Below are 22,872 nucleotides of genomic sequence, written 5' to 3'. Positions count from 1 at the left end.
GTAACGTTAACTTACTAGCTTCTACAGGGCGTCCATCCTTAAGCCATTCAACTCTCAGATCAGAATCGCCGACTGGTTCTAGGCGGGCTTCGAAATGAGCAAAACCGCCTTCTCGTATGCTGTTCTGATCCTTAATAGGAGATTTGAATTCCGGCGGGCTGGTCGGTTCAGGCTGTTCCTGCACGTATTTCTGGTGCATAGCCTGCTGATATGCTTCCAATTCCTCGGCAGCCTCGATGTACCTCTGTTGCTCGGGGATTCCCAAGTCAGTAGTAACGCTTGTGCGTGCTGTACAAATTAAATGACACAATTTTTTTTTTCAATTAATTTATGATATATTATAATATTATACTTACCATAGACACGGAGAGATGCGGAGCTGACGGCCTCTCCCAAGCGGTTCACAGCTCTGACAGTATAAGAACCGGCATCTTCAGCTCGTAGGTGCAATATATTGAGCGAGACGTATCCGAAGTTGAAGATGGTTGTGATTCTTGAGCCTAACGATCATCATTATCGATTTATTTATATTGTTATCACGAATGATTTATAGATGGATCGCTTTTAAATGAAAAAAATATACTTACTAGCTGTGATTGGCCTACCATCCTTGTACCACTCCACTTTCATCGTCGGATCACTTACAGGAGTGAGTTGCGCCTCGAAATGGGCGTTTCGTCCTTCCTGTAATTCTCCTAGATCCTGGAGTGGTCGGATGAAGGCCGGCCGCTGTGAAGAGATCTCCTCCACACTCTCCTGCCTTTGGTACTTGCTGTAATCCTCGAGCTGTTGAATGTACTGGAGGCTGTCGGGGTGTTGGCTAGCCTGTTCGATTGTTGCGCGTGCTGAAATCATTACTCTCGGATCAGCGATCGATCGTTCAGATTCGTTCATCGATACATCATTCCTGGATATCGTAACTTACGTGTCACGCTGAGGGTAGCTCGAGATTCAGCGACTCCGGTCGAACTTACGACGCGGCATACGTATTCGCCGCTGTCTTGAAGAATTATGCTGATTAGGTCGAGAGAGATGAAGCCAAATCGGAAAATGGAAGTCGCACGGGAGCCTGAAATTTCGATCTCGATCAGCAACTCCGAATTCGATACGTTGGAAAAATTTCGATTATTAATAAAAATTGAAATTTCACTTACTCGCGTCGAGAGCTCTTCCATTAACGTACCACTCTACCCTCATGGTGGGATCGCCCACCGGTTCGATTCTGGCCTCGAAGTGAATTCGTCCACCCTCGATCTGATGGACGTCCCTTAATGGTATGATGAAACGCGGTGGTGGATAAACTCTGTCCTCTTCTGGTGGAGGCAAATATGGTTTGGCGCGTTCCACGTGTCTCAAATAGATCACTTCGGGGCCAGGCGCAGGTCTACGAAACATTTTCTATCGTTATCTTCACCCTTCTCGAAATTATTTATTTAATACCCTACCATTATCCCTCTCCAAGTTGCATAAAAATAAAATTAATTTAAATATCAATACTACGAGTTGGATATTTCTTTCTTTCTTTTATTATCTGACAATTCTCTTACTCTGGTTCGATGACTTTCGTCGGTCGGGGTAAATTCAGGCGTCTTGGTTCGGGGGCTGCTCCTTTCGGTGTCTCCACGAAAAGCCTAGCTCGAGTAGCTGTCGAGCCGGCTACATTCTGTGCTGTACATTGGTACCAAGCTGCGTCTGATAATTTTGCGCAGGGTATATCCAAAGTTGAAGCTCCGCTACCGTCCGTTAATATGCGCACATCCGGTCCAGGTGTTATCGGCACTCCATCCTATCAAATCAATGAATATCGTCAAAGTAATTCTCGCGTGATTAAATTCAAATGAAATCATTACCTTCTGCCAGGTGATTCTAGGTACAGGAGTTCCAACAGCGCGTGCCATGAACACAACAGGTTCTCCTTCTTTCACGTTCGTCGTTGTGAATCGTTCGACGAATTTAGGCGCAACAACTTGTTCCTTCTCGATGACGTTCAGATTGCATTGGAACGACGTTTCACCGGCTTTGTTCCTCGCGACGCAGGTTACGACGCCGGCGTCCGCGCGGCTGACGTTCGTAATCATCAGAGAATTGTTTCCGGATTCGTTGACGAGGATCTTGTGGGTCAGATCATTGGCCACTTGTTGCCCGTTTATGTACCAAGTTACTTCCGGATACGGACGGCCGGTTACGCGACAATCAAACCTAAGATAAATTACAATTATTCGAGATTCGATCTTGTCCAAATATTTTTAAGAAAATAAAAACATATAGGACGTACCTAGTCATTTTTCCTTCGGTAGCATCACGATCGGTGCAGGTGCGAACAAAATTCGGCGGTAGAACCTTGCCAGAGTCTGATTCGCCGGTCGATTCTACTTGCGGTGTTTTCACGCTCTCCCTCGGTGTCTGATAAGCTTGATCCACTTGATCGCTCGATTCGATCGCCAGATATGCAGAACTAACGGTGCAACCTTGAGGGTTTTCTGAGAGCAAGGTGTAATGGCCGCTGTCTTCCGGCAGCGCGACTCTGATCCTCAAAGAGGCCTGTTGGTTCGAGTGGCTCATCTCCACGCGTTGAGATTCACGGATCCTTTGGCCGTTTTTGAACCAAGTTAACTGAACACAATTGTAACGTTATTATTAGTGAGCATGATTTTTAAATAAATAAATAAATTGAGAAAGAAGAAGGGATTGTAGTTACTCTTGGTTTCGGATTTCCAGATATCTTCGCAGTGAAAACAACGTCGGATCCTTCGATCAGCTTTGAATTTCTCGGCTTTTGGGAGATTTGCGGAGGTGCAACCGGTCCCAGGCTTCGGTCTACGACCGTCGAAATCTGTACGTCCGATTCGCCCACGAAACGGCGAGTAATGGATTCTCGAAATTCGGTTTCGCGCAGGAGTCTGTATTCGAACGTGTCCACCTATAAACAGTTACATTCATTTGTTAATTCGTGCTTCCAGAGATGAAATTCAATTTCAAATTAAATATTTTATTGCGGGAATGTTTGACGATGAAGGTACGTACCTTGAAATCTTCGATGCTGGTACTGGTACCGTTAACATAGCTTCGTTTGTCGATCGTTTGCTGATAGCTGCGCTGCTGGAAGCTTTGACTTCCGGTTTGACTCTTTTGCTCGGTGGACTGGAAGGTTTGCGCGTACTCCTTCCGGTAGCCACCGATCTGCTGCTGAGGCGGAGGTCCGAATCCCTCTGGCTGAATGTAAACGGAACAGATCGCTTCTCCTGTTCAAGAAAAGTGTCGAATATTCGTGAAATAGATTTTCGTTAAAGGATTTGATTCTTTCTTAAAGAAATTTAATTCCAATTACCATATTGATTTTTAGCACTGCACGTGTATTCGCCCTCGTCACCAGGGCCGATTTGATTGATTTGAAGCGTGACTGCTCCGGTTTTCTCATCGTACGACATTCGAATTTTCCATGATTCCAACAACGGTGCACCCTTGTGCGTCCATGAGACGGTGGGTTTCGGGTTGCCTCTGACGCGACCCTCGAAAATTGCGTTCCCACCCTGCGCGAATCTGGCGTTCTTGAAAATCTGCTCGAAGACCGGCGGCGATGGATCACCGGGTCTGCCGGTAAAACTATCGGAACATAATTAACAATTTTCTTTTTTACTTAGAAATAAGCTGATATTTTCGTGTTCTGCAAATGAAAATACTTACGCTGGTACCGTGGGCGTCGTCTGCATCACAATCTCTCCTTGAACTGTAAATTAAAAAAAATTACAACATATTAATCCATGAACCGTGCGACTAATATTCATTTTCATAAAAGTTGCATTTTAATTTCCGTTTCCTCTTCGCACCACGGCAAAACAGTTTCATTCTCATTACGGTGCAGGAAGAAAGGAAGAAACTCTTTTATTCAATCACCTCAGAGTTTATTACTTTTGTTTCATTACGAGGCTATTCTTTCGAGTGCATTTCCTCTCGTTCGTTTGAGCTGGACCAGAACGAATCAGGGAAACGAACCGTTTTCTTCTGTGTTATCGTCACGCGTCGTGATGACGTTCATTTTTGTTCAGACTCGGTGCAATTAAGTCAATTCGCTAATTACAACTGGGCGTTCTGTTGACGCAAAATGCTGATGACCCCCTGGCATTCTGTTAACGCGTTGCCTGTTATGGGGGTCACCGGTAACACGAATTTAATTCGACTAATTAAAGAGATGGGAGCAAAGATAATATTCTAACAATCTTACGAAATGAACGATCAGAAGCAACTCGGTACTCTTCCTAACGAAAATAAACATTCCATTGAATCTCAATGGTTGCTACTTAAACAGCTTTCGTTATCACGGTTAAGAAGCTAAGTAGATTGTAGGGGTCGGTGACGCGATCGTTCAGAAATTCGAGACACGTTCGCACGCGATGCATCGCGCGTGCAATAAATTTGGTCCAAGAAAAAGAAAGTAATCACACCTGTATGGTACACTCGTACTTAGTACATTCCATTAATTTGATAAAACGTTTTGGCACTTTCTCAAGAGATTGTAATCGATTCAAGTATGATGGGTGAAAAGGATCCAGTGATACTGTGACCATTTTCACGATGAATAAAAAATCTTATAAATGCAATACTGTCCTAACAAAATATTGAAAAATTATTGTATTTTATCATCGTTGCATCTAATTAGGTTAATTTCGACAAAATGCAAAAATTTGTAAGGAAATAAGGTGGCCATGTTTGACAGGAGCAGCCACGATTTCGCCTTGGAGAAGGTCAGAGACGCGGGTTACACAGACATCGGCTACCTGGCGCAATAAAAAGTACGAAATATAGAGGTGTCGAGCGAAAAAGAGAGCGGTACCATTCTCGTTTGGTAAGAGAGAGGATGGTCGGGGAAGAGAGAGAGAAGAGCCGTAACGTGGTCGGATAACCGCGGGATCCTATTTTTGCATCCAGATGGGGATCGCGTTACCGTGGGCCATTTTAGGAGCAACTATCTTTGCGCGGCGCCCAGCGCCGCGACGCGTCTACGCGCTGCCGGACTACATGCACCTCGACCAATCGCCGTACACGTTACGCAAAGCCAGTCACTGACCAAAATAAAACAGCTTCAAACGTTGTTTCTCTCGCCTCTTCTTCATACACTATCCCCCTTTCTCTCGTTTTCTTCTCTTTCTACCAGACACTATAGGAAAATATTTAGAATAGTCTATTGTAATATTGATGTTTCTCAAATAGAGATTCAAATAAGGAATTACTTTTTTTTGAGAATAATATGAATTAATGAAATATGTTTTTGTTGTGTTTGCGATCAGAATGATTGCTCATGTTTGTAATTATTGCCTTGTATCCTGGTGATAATTAGGTCAAGTTATTGTTTACCAATTTGACAGCGACAGCTTGCTTCCGACCCGATCAGCTGTTTCAAGAGCTTTCATAATGGTGTAAGAGTTTTGCAGAAAATACTTTGAAGGATTCATGGGATGTGAAACGATTTGTATTACCTTGATTCGATCTAGTTAGTTTCGAGTAAAGTGGTTTTGATGTTCGAATTGGATGGATTTAGGAGATGCAACATGGCTAAATGCCAATTCTCTCGAAGGGCTAATTCTGCAAACGTGATTTATCGACTGACCTCTAGGTCATCGAATTTTACTTGCGACCATATGGTTTTCACGATTTAGTAGCAATTAAAATCATTGCGATTTGTTCTGGGATTGATTTATTCGAATTGCCAGTTTCAATGCTTGAATGTCAAATAAAATTTTATCTCTAATTATAAAAATAAAAGGATAATATGATACGCCAATTAATAAAATTTTTTATTATAATATTCAACCCACGTTTCATCCACTCATCAAGAGATCATTTGCCATTTAGCATGTTTCGATGACTCTTATCCTGCATAATCCTTTGGCAGACAGTAGCTTTATTAATAATGATGATTTAGTATCGCGAAACAGCAGCTTTGTCACTGCTCGAATAATCATGCGTTTGTTACCAGCTGAAACGTTTTCAATGCAATTTCATGCATCCCACACGCGACCTGTATTCTTTTTAGATACGAGACCGATGGCGGTCTTCGAATTCGATCTGAGGCCAACTTTCTCGTTGAGCAGATTGGAGAAAAGTACTTGACATCTGTCATACGACAGTCAACACGCAATTCTCGAATAATAAAATTCAAGGTGCACGATTCTCATTGTACTAATCAAATTAAGAAACAAGTTTACGCGGAACAGAAATATCAGCGATAATGCGTGTTCACCTCCGGTGCCTTATCAAACATTTTCGAAGCAAATATTTGAACGTTTGTTAAGATCGAGATACAGCTGACATTGCTCGCATTTTTATCCGTCTGATTTGCAAATTGAGAATCATATTCTTTCCGTAAATGCTCGAGATTTGTTTTATAATCGCGAATACGCGAGGCGAATACGTGTCCGATATTTTTGGTTCGTCTGCCGAAATTTCTTGACCTTCTGATAAAATTTAGACCAGCCAAAAATTGCTGGACACTGTTCGATTTTCGACAGGATTTGCCAAGAGATAGTTGAAAAAGAAAAGAAATTCATTGCGCACCTTTCAATATTTACTCAACGCATACCAAAAGAATTTTATTGCCCGAAATTTAGCTCAACCTTGCTATCTTTTGTTTCGATTATTCAAAAAATATCTCGCTGCCGAAGATATACAACTTTATTTCCTGTGTTGAATTTTTCGAAGATAAAGTCAAAAATGAACATCAGAACAACTTTAATGAAATCTAGCTTCGTTTATCGAATTTTTACAAGAAACCTTGCACTACTAATGTGAGAATCGAATCTTGAGATAAGAATAATCAGCTTATAAAATAATATTTAATTTTACAAAAAGAAGCACTATAAAAGAGATTAACGTACACGTAATCAGATATCCGGCTAACATGTGTTCGCTCTTACTGCTTTTCACAGCTAAGTAAAACAATTTCAAGCGAAATTTATGCTGGACGTGTTGAATGTGTTCGTTACGCTTTTAATAAACGCGTATATAATAAGCAGGATGCTGTCGATAGGTATCGTTTCTATTAAACGACGAACACGCAGTTGGCAAAGGCATTGTAGCGGAAGAGTGTATTTAAATTTACAGTGCTGGCTATAACCGTGACTAGTGGAAAATTGCGATACTTTCTTTACGGTTGTTGCACCCTGGTGACCGAGGCAAAAAAGAAATAATAATCCTCGTTGCTTGGAAATTCTCACCTGAACTTCTCAGATTTTCATGGTAATCGATGAAAACATCGCGAAACAACGTCATAAAATATGAAATAAGAACTTGGGAAACATACTGTAACTATAAAATGAACAGCACAGTTAAGAACCATGTCGTTTACATAAAAACTTGATCTCAACATCCATAATACGCATTGAAACGAGAAGCAGCAAAGTTGAAAAGGAGAACCACGATAAATTGATCGGTAGCCGAATACATCTCTATTCTGTCACAACAGCATGGAAAAGCAAAGTCGGTGATCGTGGGCGAAAGCCGAAAGAAGTAGGCATTGATGGTTGTATGGAGGTGATTAAAGCGACGAAAATATTCCAAGAGCAACGCGTGAAGCCTTATTTCGGTCAAATGATTCATGGGGAACGAGGCGAGACCCTTTTACTGCCTCGTTTCTGTCGTTTTGTCACGCGACTAAATCACGAGAAAAATACCTTCTTCCTCTTTCTGCTTGAGAAATGCTTTCGATTTTTCCATGCTATCTCGCGACCATAGTAAACATTCGAAAGATAGAGTATTTTCATCCCCATATTGGAACATTTCCAACCCCTACAAATGCCAGAATTCGCGTAAACCATCGTTGAAACGATGAAATCGCGGTGACATCAATTTTCGTTGCTGAGAAAATAAAATCCTGCCTCTCTCCCTGGTCCGCCATTCGAGGGTTAATACATTTGCCGTCTCTTTTGAACCGACATACTGTTGGACTTTTTGTGACGTGCACTTATGAGCTGTCAAGTTGGAAAACGGTTCGTTTTCAGCGACCAGAGTGGTTGTTCTTGTTTGGGGTTGGACAGTTCAAAGAGTAGCTGAAGTATGTTAGGGTGGTAGTATGAACGGTGTTTTCAAGGGGACTTAAGTTCTCGAGGATTGATTTAATAATGGAAATTCAAGATCTTCCAAAGAGAACTTTGGCTTGAATTCTAAACAGATTGCAGATGTTGATTCGAGCAGATGGGTTTATCAAGTACTTGCTTTTCACTCCAATTTACCCGATTTTTAGCCTATTTAATTATGGTACTATGAATAAAATTAACAAAGAATGTTTTGTATCGGTGACTGATTACTCTGAACTATTATTGGCGCGATCGATCACTGATCAATGGGCATTATTCTCAAGGTTACAGTGACAGATGTCATTGTGCTATTTTCTATCCTATTCATTGATAATCGAACCTCCTAAAAATTTCCAATTTTCATCAAAAAATTACCCAAAAACCAGGAAAAAAGATATCTAATCTCTACAACTCTCTGAATTTCAACTAAATGTTTCTTAACTGTTCATCAATTAGCTTGGGTTAATTAGTCAGCAATCATCAAGAAACATTATTTTCGACTGAACGAGCGCTGTCTGGATGAAAATCATGTCTGTCCAGATTTAGAAGACTCATTTTTCCTTCCTCGACTACAGGATGCAATCAAGTAGAGGCTACTGACAGATACGGCATCGGTGTTGGCTAGCGACGGTACAGAAACTGTTGGCTACGATTTTGACAGCTGCCGTCGTTCTGGCATCTTTTAGTTTTAGTTTTTTTACAGAGGATCGTACGAGACACCCTTCTTCGAGGAGGGTGACCCTTAGCGAGGCTCGTTTACGGCGCGTGCAAGAATTTTCGAAAGGCTGGCGACGAACAGCTTGGAAAACTATCTTTAGAGCTGCGCGCAGGGGCGGTGCTCTCGCTCGAAAATAGCATATTCGTCGAGGGGATATAGTCACTGCTGAGAAATCCCGATTTATTTTCTACGCTGTCGCTCGGGAAAAAGGAAACCCGCTGAATCGCGACCATTTATTTCGAAACAAAGTATATCAGACAAAACAAAGGTCCGATGTAAATTGAGAAAGAAAATTCAGAAGAAATTTCACGCGTTCCTTTAGAACGTTTGCTTTTAAGTTTCAGAGCTTGGTTGCCATTTAAAAAACGATTAATTTCACCAATTTTCTACGAACATAATTCTAACGAGAAGTCCCTATGAATCGAGGAATACATCGTCAAAACTGACCTCTCTGCTGACTGGTGATCTGTTGCCGAGTGACCTGTCGTTCTGTTCTCTGCTGAATGTATTGCTGTTGCTGTTGTTGCTGCGTAGTCGTTTGCTGTTGCTGTTGCATCGTCTGTTGTTGCTGCTGAGACGTCTGTCGCTTCATCTTGGATCCGTTATCAATGAAATCCAAGTCGTGTGTGATTCGATTGAATTCGTCGTCGACGTTTGCGCTTGGATCACAAACGATTTCTTTTCTCTCTTCTTTATTTACTTCCCTCGCGGTTTCCTCTTCACCCGACGTACAAACTTCCTGTCCGGTGGTGCTCACTCACTGGGCACTCAACAACAACAATATTTGCGAAACAGGCAAAGGAAACAAGCAAAGAATATCAGAGGACTACTAACAAAAAAAAAATCCTCGTGTCACTCGCGATTCGATTCGAAATTCGATAAGTAATTATAATCCTCTTCTTGATCGCCTTCGAAATCTTCTTCTATACAAAAAAAAAAAAAGAATATTTTCTCTTCGTGTTCGTATATCTTCTTCGTAGATGCTGCCTGAGGCCGCGGCTCACTCCAGTCGGCAGAAGTCAAGTCATCATCAAAAAGTCTTGTCCCCGAGACTCTTTAAACCAAGACGTCGGTCGAATGCGAATTGCCGGCTGATGCCGCCGCGGAAAACGAACACGGCCTTCCACGAGGACGTGCCACCACCTCGTGGTGGGGGGTATGTTCGAGAGAATCCGAGGTGGGGACCAGCAGCGTCTCGACGCCTATGCACGACGTTCCCCGAACGGAACGAGAACGAAACCATCGAAATTTTTCACACCCTCGTCGCTGAACGACGAGATTAATCGTTCCACCATTGGTGGAAATAGTTTCTCCCTTTTTCACTTTCTTTCTTTTTCTGAGAATCGAGGAGAGAGTAAGGATGAGTAGCTAGAAGAGGACTGTGCTCTAAAAATGATACCGAAGTTGGTGAGGGGTAGAAAACTTTTTGGTACATTTTCTGAAGCGAAGATTATGTACACCCCTGTGCAATGTAGGCTTTTTTTAACTAAGGGTGAGCTTGAGAGGAGAATCTTCCATTTGCTTTAGGGTTGAGGGTTAATATTTTTCCTTGAATTATTATCATTTAATTTTAAGATGATCAATTTTTATATTTCAAGTTGATCGATTCATTTCAGAATTAAATTTTTCTGCAAATTTTCGAAACAACCCCATCAAAGAATTATAAAAAGTTGCTTCTTTTCTAAAGATGCCCCGAAACACGTCACGAAGTTGAACGTTACTCATATCGCTCAAGATTACATTTCTCGGATTCTGTGTTGCTCTCTGCGTTTATTTCGGGCACTGAGTGCTCTTCATCGTCGATGATGCGTCGCGTGTATGTATATATTTTCATTTTTCTGTTTCATTTTTTTTTTTTTTTTGGCACAGCCCTCCCTTCAGAGTTTGGCGTTAAGTGTGACCACTCGCGATTAAGTGATCGGGGGATGATTCGGATTTATGTCATCGGATATAACTGTCGGAAAGTTTTCGAAGGAATTTCGGTGTTTACGGTAGAAAGTGGGCGTTTGAATTTGGTGCTACGAGCCAGGTTATTACTGCTGTGTTACACATTGTTGAGTAATCTTTCTCTTATTTTTTTACCCGGGAGATTTGGAGAAGTGCAGCAGACCAGATAAATAATTATAGAACTTGATACAGAAGGATCATTTGTTTTTTTATAGTCGGAACAACAAAATGAATCAATTCATGATTCAGTTCCTAATTATTCATTCTTCTTTCATTTCCCTAATTAGCTCATGAATAATGAATAACAGGAAATTACAAGCCAACTGTTACAGAAAATCCTATCGCGCTTCAATTTTACTTTCCTTCTTCTATTAAAATTCTAACTGACCACAAGGGACTTGATATGAATCACAATTTCAAAATTTCTCTCTCCAAATCTCCAAGTAGAAAGAACTATACAAACCGAAAGGAAAGAGATAAGATCCTCGTGGAAGGCCAAAATCACGGTTCCATTTAAGTGGAAATTAATTGAACTGTCGATCAAATCACGATCAGATTCTCTTACTTATCAATCGATTAGACGCTTATCGATCTCTTCGATCGATTATATCCAAGAACTGACGTGTAGAGAGGAAACTCGTGGCACGAGCGGAGCCGCAAAACGACGCGCGGCTCACGCAGCGTTCTCGCGCTCACTGACAGACGCCCACGCATCTACGCACTTCTCGCACCCTCTCCTTCCTCTCCTCTGACCCCTCTTCGGCAACCCATTTCTTTAACTCGTTCTCTCGTTTCTTATGTACACCCAAGTGTAACGTAGACTCGCCTCAAACGAGGGGAAATGGGAAGTGAGAAGACCACTAACTGGTAAAAATGATTAAACGAATGATTGATAGAGTATTACAACCTACCAAAAATAGAGTAGCAATGGTGGAGTAGTAAATGGTAAGAGGTCCCTCTTTTTTCAATTTTCCCTTGAAAGAAGCTCACATTGCCCATGATTGTACACACGCATTGTCGTACACGCAGCTGGCGTACGTTTCGTGTCTCTGTTTTTTTTTTTTGTTTAATTTTCCTTCCCACGACGATGCTTTATCTTTCTCTTTCAAGGAGAAAGAGTTTCATCGCGTTTCTGCCATGCAACGAGGGAGTTTGTTGTTCGAAACTGGATCAATTGTGATTTTAACAATGGGATTATTGGATCTCTATTTCGAAGTTCGTATAGGGTGAAAAATAATATAATAAACGAATAAGATTAAGCTTATTTCATTGAATTAAGTCGAAGGGTAATTAAAAATCTCTCATGCAATATTGTTCTCTTCTCAGAAACGAATTACACAAATGAGAAGAGAAATGAACAGACGAAACAAATTCATTGTGTAACCTCTTCAAAGAATCCGCCTGACATCCCCACCCTCTTTTATTCATCCCACGATTGTTCTATACTTGAATCTTCCGCGGACCACCTTCTTCCTACACTGTGAAATTGATACAGTTCCTATTCTTCCTGCATAACAACATTACCATCCTACGATGTTATTATCCGTTATCCTCGGATTAAATTCTAAAATCACTTCACGACTTCGTCTGTTGATAAAGCAAGTGAATTAAAGGGAGGAATGAAAATTCACTCGAGAAATTTTCTTCGTATCTTACGAAACGACCCACTCGAGACTCGCTCTACGAGTGTTCCACGCTCTCGTCGTTCGCTTCGCTCCAGCAAGTCTCACCAGCAACGATCCTTCTTTCCTCGTCGCTTTCATGCAACTCGGAAGTAATCGCGCTCTTTCTGGTGCACATAGTCGCCCTCCTTTCCTTAGGTTCGCCGATACAAATCACCCAACCGACTCCTACGTTATACGTGGGCTCGGCCAAGTTTAGCCGTGGACAACCCCACGGTTTCGTGTCTCTCGTCCATGCTCCGATCCGATCACGAATTCGAATCCTTCTAAAATCGTACCGATTTATCGGTGACAATGAATATCTACCATTTACCGGACCTCAATGCGAACCTTTCTTCGAATTGCAAAGTTCTAAACATCGCGTCGAAGGTTAGAAGCTGTCGATGTTTCGTGGAAATAATTCACCGCTCGTGTCACGTGGTAAATTAAAACGCGACAATGAAACGATTTATCGTCGAAGGAGCAACGTGCCTGCCAGACGTGCCATTAGATCGTTCAACGTTTTCGTCCCGTGCAAAATTGACGGCCATAAATTCATGCTCCATTAAAAGCCCAACCCCTCTAAGTCTCGAACAACCAATTTCTTTCTAATTGTTCCGTTCGTTACGCGTTGCATTTCACGCGGAGCATACTTAAGTATGTACAACGTCGAGAAATGATGTTCAATCGTTAGCGTCTCTCGTGGCCTGAAGAATCGGAGCGAAACACGCGCGAGATAATTTGTAATATTTGTAAAAGCTATTTTACAAGGAATGTATTCTACCGTCTATAAACATTCAATTCATCCCTGCGCTTTTATTCAGAGTTCCTAGGGTTAAAAGAAACTCGGTTTAATTCGAGTGTGGAATGGTCGAGGGTCGGATGTAGCCGCGCGACCGTGTAATTCAGACATTACGCCAGCCAAGAATCGTATACAGTGTACAATGCGTTTGGTTTCACGTTACCAGGTGAGAGAGAGGAGGCACACGCGTAGACGACGGGCGTGTGCGAAAAGTTCGCCTTTTGCCGCTGATCTTTCGCAACACCAGCCGACAGAATCTGCTCCCGTTCGTTTAATTGACGGGACGCTTTCTCGCGCGTTCCATTTCAAATACTGTTAATATCGTTCAAGGTTTACGGGTTCAAGTTCTGCCGAATGTGAAACCTTTCTGAATATGAACCTACTCTCATTGTCAAATTTTTTTATTATTATTTACAACGCTTGATTATACTTGATGCCAATCATCAAAGCCCTGATGTAGCTAACTGTAACGATAAGTTTTTTCAATGAAATTTGAATTAATTCCGAAAATTCTGAATCGAGGATCGACAACAGAGGTTCGAAAGATGGGTCACTAGTGAATCACCGTGTTTCGTCAAGGTAGCGCATAGCGACTCGTCTATTTCGAGTTTGGAGGGTTGCTGAGGAACCGGTGACGAAAGGGGCTGAATCGTCTATGATTCAACGTTCGCCTCGGTCTTACCAGAAATTGGTGTACCCTCCATACACGCGTGCGTGTATGCGCGCGTAAGTCGTCAACATTGATAGAGAATACACACCTGGGCGGCGCGTATAATCGTGCAGAGTTATTTTCGCGAACAACCGCGAGTAATGGCTCGAAGGACCCTGAATGTGGGTTAGCAAACGAGACGAGACTCTCTCAGGAGATCCCTTGTTTTCGCTTGTGACAGCTCCAACTGACTAACAACGCTACGTGTTAATGTTGCCTCGAACAGGGTGTCGCGTGGGTGTCAAAGTTTGTTTCACCTCCGAGGATGATCCTCGCGAATAGGTATGAAAGCACCGATTACGAGTATCGTCGTTCAAAGAAATTATTTTTGGATCCGTTGGACGAGTCGAGCTATTTTTATGCCATCGATCAAGTGTTTTTTTACGAGCTGAGGAAATTAGAGGAACTCGAAGAGCGTTTCAAGATTGAGCTGGAACGTGATGATTTTTCGAGAATTGCTGAATCGATGACGAATGGATTGTAGGATGAACTAGTGGGCCAAAAGGGTGTTGGCATATCAAGTTTCATTGCGATAACTACAACTTAGAATTGATAAAATAATAATTTTATAATTTTGGTAAAATAATCAGGAAATTAGTTTCTTATGTCGAATTACTTATTGTAACACTTGCAACGATGTAATGGTAATTTGGTAGAATTATAATAAGAAAAGAGGACTTACCGGTGTTTCGTGGCCTCGCTATGGACGGATTGCAGGTGGAATATTCGCGGTCGAAGCAAAAATCAGCGACATCGCGAAACGAATCGTTCGCCTGGAAATCGGAATACTCGAGTCGTCGTGCTATCGGATTTCGACTCGTTATCTCGACGCATTCTTCTGTCGCATTTTCTTTCTCGCGATATCTGCCACCTGCGTAACTAAACGAAACGGCAACTCGATCATTCGTTGCGATCCTCAGATAATTAACTTTCTATTTAATTTAACCATGCCTACCTGCGATTCACGGACCAAGCATATTCGAACGTCGATGAATTATGTTGCTGTTGACGATTCGATGAAATTGTTTTCACGTCGCTTTCCTGAGGTAGAAATAGGTCCCTCAGAGCGACGTATTTTGGAGGACTCTCTGCTGATCTTTCGCTTAAGTTTTGGTCACGATAAGTACCATAAAATGGCGATGGTACACCTGAAATTTTCATTCACACTATGGTTAATTAACGAAGAATTTTGGACAATTAATATATGTATATTAAGGGTGGAAAGGGTGGAAAAACCTGAAACATAATTTTTTTTTTAAGAAGCCTGATTTGATCGCACATTTTCACACATTATTCATATATCTTCCCTGAGTTTGTATTTCCGTGCGTTCAACCAATTTCCGATCAAAGAGCAATAAATCAATATACAATGTCATCCATAAAACTTTCGTTCGATCGACGAGATCCTTCGGAAAATTTAGTCGAACAACGGCTATTTTTGGCGACCATTGCATGCCAGACCTCCCAGAGCTTTGCAATCGTTTCTTATTACATCGTAGTGAATTCCATACGGGAATGCGAAGCGGAAGATCGTCTACATTTAATAATCAGAACATTGACTTCACTGTGTTATCGATTCTCGTTATAGAAATACATTTTTTTATGAAAGCAAGTAAAGAAACTCAGAGAAGAGAAAAGTGATATTTAAAATATATCATTGATAATGCAGAGATAAGGATTACGCAATGATTCGATGAAAGAGAAATGTGATAAGGTGTATACAAGTAGCAATGACGCGTTTCTCTAAAAAAAAATAGGGAAAAAGTTGCAAGATCTTTAACAATCGCAACTGCTTGTTTTTCTCTCCGTTTATTCTTGGATCGTCGACTCATATTTTCCATCACATTCCGGGATTACCTTACCGTCTATTTTCATACCGCATCATCCAACAACCGTTCATTCTGCATGGGAACGTTCGACTACTTGATCCTTCCAAAAATATTAATCTATTACACCTTTGTTGATTTCTTGGTTTCTATGCTACTTATTCACATCCCTGTCTAATTAAATAGATTATGAAACGTTATTCTCTACTTGGAAATCTAAATTATGGACATAGTATATTTTGTATAGATCTTGATTTCGCAGACTTTATAATTAGAAAATTGAATCAGAAGTTTAGATAAATATTGTACTCGTGACTAACGAACGAGGCATCTCGTATAACCAGAAAACAACAATATTTCAAACCTAATTTTAATCTAAATACATTGAATTATTAATACAATTAGATTAATCATTTCTTCAAATATCTTCGTGATTAAGAAAAAAAATAAGTCTGATTTCGACCTATAAAACGGCAGCAGGGTTTAAATTGGTAACATTTAATTATGTAAACCTTTTTCATCGGTTATCCTGAAGAAACTGCATAAAACTTTCGTCGGGGTATTAAATTTCCTCGTTCCAAATATAAATGATCCATCCACCGACTCGAGTGATTAACGAAAAGCTCAATTAACATCCCCGCATAGTATGCGTACGCGTTTTCGTGTTAGTAACCCCGAATGTTAGCAGAGATGTTTCGCTCTACATATTTCTTTTACTCTCCGAAAATAAGTGGCTGCCTGAAATACGTATGACTAATCTCGTGCAACAAGAGCAAGGTGAAACAATACTTTCGATACGTAATTGTGGCAATGAATATTTCATCTGTTCGTAACGTTTTATTTTTTGAGATTACTTCAATTTTTGTTTAGTAAAATTTCGTCGAATTTGTCAAGTAAAAATTATTTTATCATACAAAACCCTGAAAATTAATCATTTCTCAGCGTACGTTATTTATTCTGACACATCGGTGTCATAATCTGTCAACACAAAATTCTGTAATTTCAAAAGTAAATCACACGCAAGATTTATGTTCCTCGATGTTAATTTCTAGCTTCTTCTCTACTTAAATAAAGAGTCTACGAAAATTAACATTTAAATTTTCATGCATTTATTTCACTGTTAGGATAAATTACACTTATTCCAATGTTACAAATAACTGATTTCCTTTGATTACTGATGAATTAGATGTTATGAAAGAAGATTTATGATCCCGTGTAATAATTAATAACTAACTAATCTATGAGGTAATCACTTTTATTACAATTTATCCCAACAGACCAAGTGTTAACTACTATTGACTATGAACAAAACAAAAATGTTAATTACTTCACAGCTAATTAAACTACATCATGCTGATACCCAATTACATTAGCACAGAGGCAGATCCAGAAGTCCTATTTTTTATCTATATTTTTCAATTGTTTATATGATTTATTTATTGACACTTTTTCAAGATCCCATAACCAATTGCCTGCCTCTGGATCCACCACTGCATTAGTAACGAACCTACCATTCTGCACCATTACCAGCGATGCTCCAGCAACGTGAAAATCGACAAAGAGCAATCAGAAGAGGGGGAGAGAAAGATTAGGGACGAGGGGGTGAGAAAAATAATTCGTTACACCATGATACCCAAATTTTTGTATTGCAGAGGAAGCACACGTTTATTTACACAATAATACCCAATCAATTGTTGCTGCAACCAATGACAAGTATATTTAATAACAATTCAATTTATTCAACATTTATTGCAATTTATTCAACTCGAGTGTTTAATCCAAGATAATATACGATTCTGGAGAAATGAATTCTCCTGCAGCTATAAACTTTTATTTATTAATTGAATAAATAATAGTTCTGCGGTTCGCGTGTGACTAGCATTGTTTCGAAGAGAATCGCGGCCTCGATGATTCAAGAATCATGAATGAAGATTGACCGCGATTCTAATCTATGACAGGGCGGGCGAAAAGAAAAATAAAGGAAGAAAAGATAGGAACAAAAGTTTGTAAATATGCTGCGTGCTCAAAGAGTAGAAAGGGAAGTGTACCCGAGAAAGAAAAAGATATAGAAGAGTTAGGAAATAGAGTGAGAAAGATAGAAACGACCTACTACAAAAAAAAAAGAAGAAAAAAAGCGTTTTCAAATCGTTCCACGGCAACAACGACAGAAAAAAAAGAAAGAAAATGCATTCGAGGAAGCTCATTACGCGCTGATCAAAGGAACAAAAAAGCGTGTCCACCAGCTTTCGTGAATTTTCTTCGACTTCTCACTATTCGATCGTCAGTTCTTTGACTAGGATCTCCTCGGCCCTGTCGTGAAATCGTGTTTCGCGTAGAAAATGCAAAGAGAATAGAGTATTTTCGTCATAAATACTAATATTTGGTACGTGGCTGCTCGTTCGTCTAAAAAGAAACGGGGTTTTTACGAATTTTCAATTACGAGCTTCGGTTTCTTCTCTTTTTACAATAAAATTTTTTTCTTTGGTACGATGAGAAACCTGTTTATTTTCGATAGGATGAACAGGATCGAATGAAAGAGGATGAAACGAACGCGAATCGTGATTTTTGATAGAACGAAAATTAGAGGCACAGTATTCCACCACCTTGGTATTAGATTGAGTTTTTTTTTACACATCCCCTGTTGATCGTTAATTAAATAGGCGCGTATACTGATCGTCTGTTACCTGGCACCAGCAAGGTGGCAGAAGTTACCGTCGAACCTAAGCTATTCGTTGCGGTACACGCGTATGTGCCAGCGTCCTCTGAAATAAAGAAAATTAAAAAAAAAATTATATTAATATTCAATATTTTTGAATATTAAAAAAGTACACTGTTTCCCTAGCTCCTATATGAAAATCTCCAATTGGAAGCGATAATGACGTACCAGGAAAGGCTCGCACAATTGTGAGACGACAAACTCCGTTTCGGTAATGAATCTCGTAGCTCGTTGAATTTTCGATTATCCTGCCGTCCTTGGACCAAAGGATATTAGGCTGAGGTTCAGCTTGAACGATGCATTCGAATCTTGCCGTTTGTCCACTTACGACCGCGATGTCTCTCAGTGGCTACAATTTATAATAAAATTTTCAATATTCTCATTGTTGAAATCATCGAAAAGCGATGGAATCTGGTGATACATTACCGTGATGAAAAGAGGAGCCTTTTTCGGTAGTATTTCTAAGTAAGGCTGAATCACTTCTTTGCTCGAGGCAACCCCGTTGGTGGTTGGCCACGGTGATCCTAGAATAATCAGCTCGATTTAACTCGCTCAAGTCGGGCAGACTTTTAAACGAGAGCAACACATTCGATGGCGTTGAAAAATGTACTGGTTTGTAACGTAGAAATTCGATCGTGACATATGGAAACTGTGCGAATCAACCGAGGTAACACTTCAACAGCGAGGATCAAATCTTTCGTGCTTCGAACACAGAAGCAACAAACCAGAGGCAGAAAAGCTTTGAAATTCTCAAAAAGGAAGAAGCACTCGAAAAATTCCTAAATTTGATTCCTTCCTTTGATTTTCACCCCTTTCGCAATCGAACACAATCATAGAAATCAAACTCCAGAGTACAATTTACACTCAAGGATTTTGGATAAAATTCAGGAAGACGAAATCATGAAAATTTTCAAAAGGCTAAACCCGTGCAAAGCAATGATAGGTGCACGAATCAACTTGCAAGCAGCGATTTTTGGAAAATCTTCATTGTTCGATCATTGTTTCATCGTCACTTGCAAATTGTATCGAATCTCGTGCACGGGCGAGGTAAAGAGAGCTTTCGACAGAGAAGCAGGTGAATACCTGCGGAATCGACGTTGCTGGGTGGTCCAGTGGCACTACTGTATCTGGGAGAGAGACTTGGTAAGCTTGGGCTCAAGGAAAGTGGACTGGGCGTCGTGTGATCCCATCTGGATGGCGATGGTGAACAAGGTATAACGAGACTGGGTGCTGTCATCGTGTTCCCTCCCTCCGAATGCCTTTTTCTCGCGTTCCTGATGTCCTCCGATTCGGAATATTCGCTTTCGGACGTTGGTTCCCATTTCACCGTTTTCGAACCAGAAAATTTTCCAGCAGGTTTGCCCTGTCGAGCGGTCGAACTCGAAGAAGCGCTCCTCTTCGCGAAACCGTTCTCTTTTCTCGTCGTGAATTCATGGACGATCGGTACCTCGATGTCGCTGGCTCGCCTTTGACCCTGGACACTTCTGCTCGTACTGCTCACCGTTTTCTTCCCTTCGCCGGGCAACACGATGCCGAACTCGTAGCCGAAGTCGTACTTGAAGTATATCAGTCCGGTGTCTGGATCAATTTGCTTCGTTCCTGTATGAATTTTTATTACCATGATGCTTTCTTGAATCGAAGTTTAATTTTGCTCAAGCTGATTTCAGGTTGATTTTACAGCTGATTCGTGGCGTTGGGAACGTTGTTTCTAGTTTTATTTTAAACAATTGGAGAGAGAAATAACGAAGCTATTCTTGTAGAATGTAAGCTATCGAGTGTTTACTGAGAAATATGTAGTTTCTGTTTGATTATAAATAGAACTTGCTATTTTTGAAACAATTGTTATTGACCGAGGAATAAATATTACAATATTATTTTATAAAAATTTTAGAAACTCCTATTTTCTGAAGAAAAAAATTCTGTTACTTTTAATAATCTAGATGAATGGCAAGATATCTAGCATAAAATTCCTGGAATCTACAAATATTTTGAAAAATTTTCTCTCCTCCAGCATTGATTTCAAAGCTGTATCTAAAAATTGAAAAATCAATTACCATGTTCCGAGAGTCGCGATTCTTCTCTGTAAGTTCTCGGCTCGTCAGCATCGCTGGCTCTACCGTCGACCGGTTGCTTCAGGATCGGTTTGCCCTGCTTCAAGTCCGACTGGATATCGGTCACGAACTTTTCGGTTTTCGACTTGAAGCTGCTGGTCATGTCGCTCATGTGACGCGACGCGACGTCTGCGGATGTTTCAGATTTTTTCGTGTTACGGGAGGAAGACAGCTCGCCAGCGATTCGATACTTTTATTTATTATTATTTATTATTTGCTTCGTTTCAGCGAGAGCGCGCGAGAAAGATAGACGGTTAGAAATAAAATAGGCAATGACGGCGCAGTGATCTATCGAAATGTTATCGAACGATGACGATCAAATGAACGAAGATTAGAAGGTAAGTCGATAGTTTTCCCAAAGGAAACTATGAAAAATTCAAATGAACAAATGAACGAACATATTTCTTCGATTATATAATATTCGATAAGCGTCATCCTGCGCCTTCAAGGTAAGCTTACAGAGACATCAAGGTGATTCTTACGATTGGCAGCCTTCTTCACGTCGCTCCTCGAGATGTATCCAAACTCAGGCGGCGAACCTGGCTTCAGGGTCTCTTCCTGCCTCGAAGACACCTGCCTTTTCACCTGTCCGTCGAACTTTCTTTCGTCCCTCAGCTGGCTCATGGAAGTCTGCTTCCTCAGCACCGTTGGTCCTGTGTCGAATTCCATCGGTGATACCACGTGTTCCTGTCTGACAGGAGCGCTCGACGATCTCGTTGTCTTCGTGGTAGGTGGTTGAACCTTCCTGTACCTAGGTTCCTCGCTGTCGCTCTCCGGAGGTGCCCATTTAGGCTTGATCCTCGTATCGATGTCGCTCTCGTAATCGGACTCTCTGAACTGACCTTGGACGAACTTCTTAGGGGTTGGTACCTTGTAATGCGTCTTCTGCTTTTGAGCAGAGGACGAATCGAAGCTGTCGAAATCGGCAGCCGATTTCTGATTATCACCGAATTTGATCACTCGACTCGTTTGCTCGACAGTGACGATCCTTCTGCTGTTCTCCGTCGATTCGTCCATCCTCACCGTCTTCTTGGTCTCCGTGCCGATCGCGTTGTGGAAAGGAATACCAGATCTAGCCTCGTAGTATGTCGGCTGAGGTTGAGGAGGCGCGTACGCGATTTCCGGTGGCGAACCAGGAAGAAGAACTGTCTTCGGCTTGGTCGCCACCCTCTCCTCCCTCTTCTCGAACGTCTTCGCTTTCTGCGCTCGCGTCGAAGCTTCTTCGATCAGCCTCGAAGTGTCCTCGCGTTGCACCTTCGGCTTTCCTAACAGGAGAAAATAGTTCCCGGCTGTGATCTCGATCTGAGATACAGACGGCATCGACGAGACGAAGAAAGCGGACAGAGGGTCGAGGCAATTTTTTTGATTCTTTTATTTTATTTTATTTATTTTTTTGTAATTCTTGTTGAGCGTCGCCGTGGATATTTGCTTTGGTCGCGCGTGTGTTTTAGAACGAAGGTGAAACAGTGAGAGAAGAGCAGAAGATGAAGTATAGATGTTGAAGAAGAGGGTGAAGGTTAGCCACGAATATACGAAAATAAAGGGGGAAAAAAGAAACAAGCGGGGAAACTCAACGTACGTACTTCTGAGAAGAATATAGAGAAGCAAGCGAAGCGGGAAGAGAGGAGAACTTGTCTTGCGAGGTAAAGAACGAGAAGGGAAGAAAGCTTGCCAGTAGGACTACTTGTTGTAAGCTGAAAAAGAGTCGTAATTGTGTGAGAAACGCATCGTTGTTGAATCTGTCGGTTGTGTTCTATTCTGATGCTGATGAAAAGCGTTTTTCTTTTTTCTCATTTTACATTGTCTTTTGCGAAAGATTTCCCATCACCGTATTGATTAGGAGAAGAATTAAAATCTATATTATTTTCAATTACCGTACTCTACACTTCTGAATATGAAAATTGAGAAACTAGTCGCAAGATAGGGACTCGTAAATACCTGGACCAGCGAGATTCGGTTTCACGGTTCTGAAAGACTGATCGTCGCTTTCGTATCCTCGCGGTTTCCAAAGGGGTGGTATTCTACCGTCGTAGTCGCTCTCGTAGTCGCTTTCACGAAATTCGCCCTTTACGAATCTCGAAGGACTCGGAGATGGCGGCAGGATTTTCTTCGGTGCTTCGAATTTTTTGTGCGATTGATCCGTGGTATAAACAGTTTCCTAAAAGAAAATTAAAAGAAAACAATTTTACAATTCAATCATCGCTACAATAAAATGACAACAAAAAAGAAACAAAATACAGAAATGCAAAATTCATCCTCAATTAGTAGGTGTAAAAATTTCATCCTACAAATCGAGGACTAGAAAGCTCAAAC

At 41.1% G+C, this 22,872-nt stretch overlaps 1 protein-coding gene across 4 annotated transcripts in view; it reads right to left on the bottom strand.

The window, feature by feature from the left end:
* Nucleotides 1-22,872, bottom strand: part of LOC114878067 (titin) — a 132,200-nt gene that overhangs the window by 76,598 nt on the left and 32,730 nt on the right. Inside the window, exons 46-67 of one of the 4 annotated variants that reach the window (XM_046285933.1) lie at nt 22,498-22,717; nt 21,042-21,824; nt 20,503-20,688; nt 19,532-20,047; nt 18,875-18,972; nt 18,617-18,797; nt 18,417-18,494; nt 14,862-15,054; nt 14,589-14,785; nt 12,198-12,203; nt 3,685-3,727; nt 3,329-3,603; nt 3,025-3,242; nt 2,699-2,920; nt 2,276-2,613; nt 1,851-2,199; nt 1,548-1,786; nt 1,155-1,384; nt 926-1,069; nt 588-845; nt 357-500; nt 16-288 (exon numbers count right to left, since the gene is read on the bottom strand). In XM_046285933.1, coding sequence (XP_046141889.1) covers nt 16-288; nt 357-500; nt 588-845; nt 926-1,069; nt 1,155-1,384; nt 1,548-1,786; nt 1,851-2,199; nt 2,276-2,613; nt 2,699-2,920; nt 3,025-3,242; nt 3,329-3,603; nt 3,685-3,727; nt 12,198-12,203; nt 14,589-14,785; nt 14,862-15,054; nt 18,417-18,494; nt 18,617-18,797; nt 18,875-18,972; nt 19,532-20,047; nt 20,503-20,688; nt 21,042-21,824; nt 22,498-22,717 — 5,191 coding nt within the window. Of the gene's footprint in view, nt 1-15; nt 289-356; nt 501-587; nt 846-925; nt 1,070-1,154; nt 1,385-1,547; nt 1,787-1,850; nt 2,200-2,275; nt 2,614-2,698; nt 2,921-3,024; nt 3,243-3,328; nt 3,604-3,684; nt 3,728-9,234; nt 9,897-12,197; nt 12,204-14,588; nt 14,786-14,861; nt 15,086-18,416; nt 18,495-18,616; nt 18,798-18,874; nt 18,973-19,531; nt 20,048-20,502; nt 20,689-21,041; nt 21,825-22,497; nt 22,718-22,872 lie in introns of those variants that run through there. The other 3 variants (XM_046285932.1, XM_046285934.1, XM_029191438.2) reach the window with 3 other exon arrangements.

Source organism: Osmia bicornis, chromosome 5 (genome assembly GCF_907164935.1).
Source record: "Osmia bicornis bicornis chromosome 5, iOsmBic2.1, whole genome shotgun sequence".
NCBI classification, from domain to species: Eukaryota; Metazoa; Arthropoda; class Insecta; order Hymenoptera; family Megachilidae; genus Osmia; species Osmia bicornis.
Note: the sequence above shows the minus strand (reverse complement) of the source record. Positions and strands in the feature narration are given on the sequence as shown.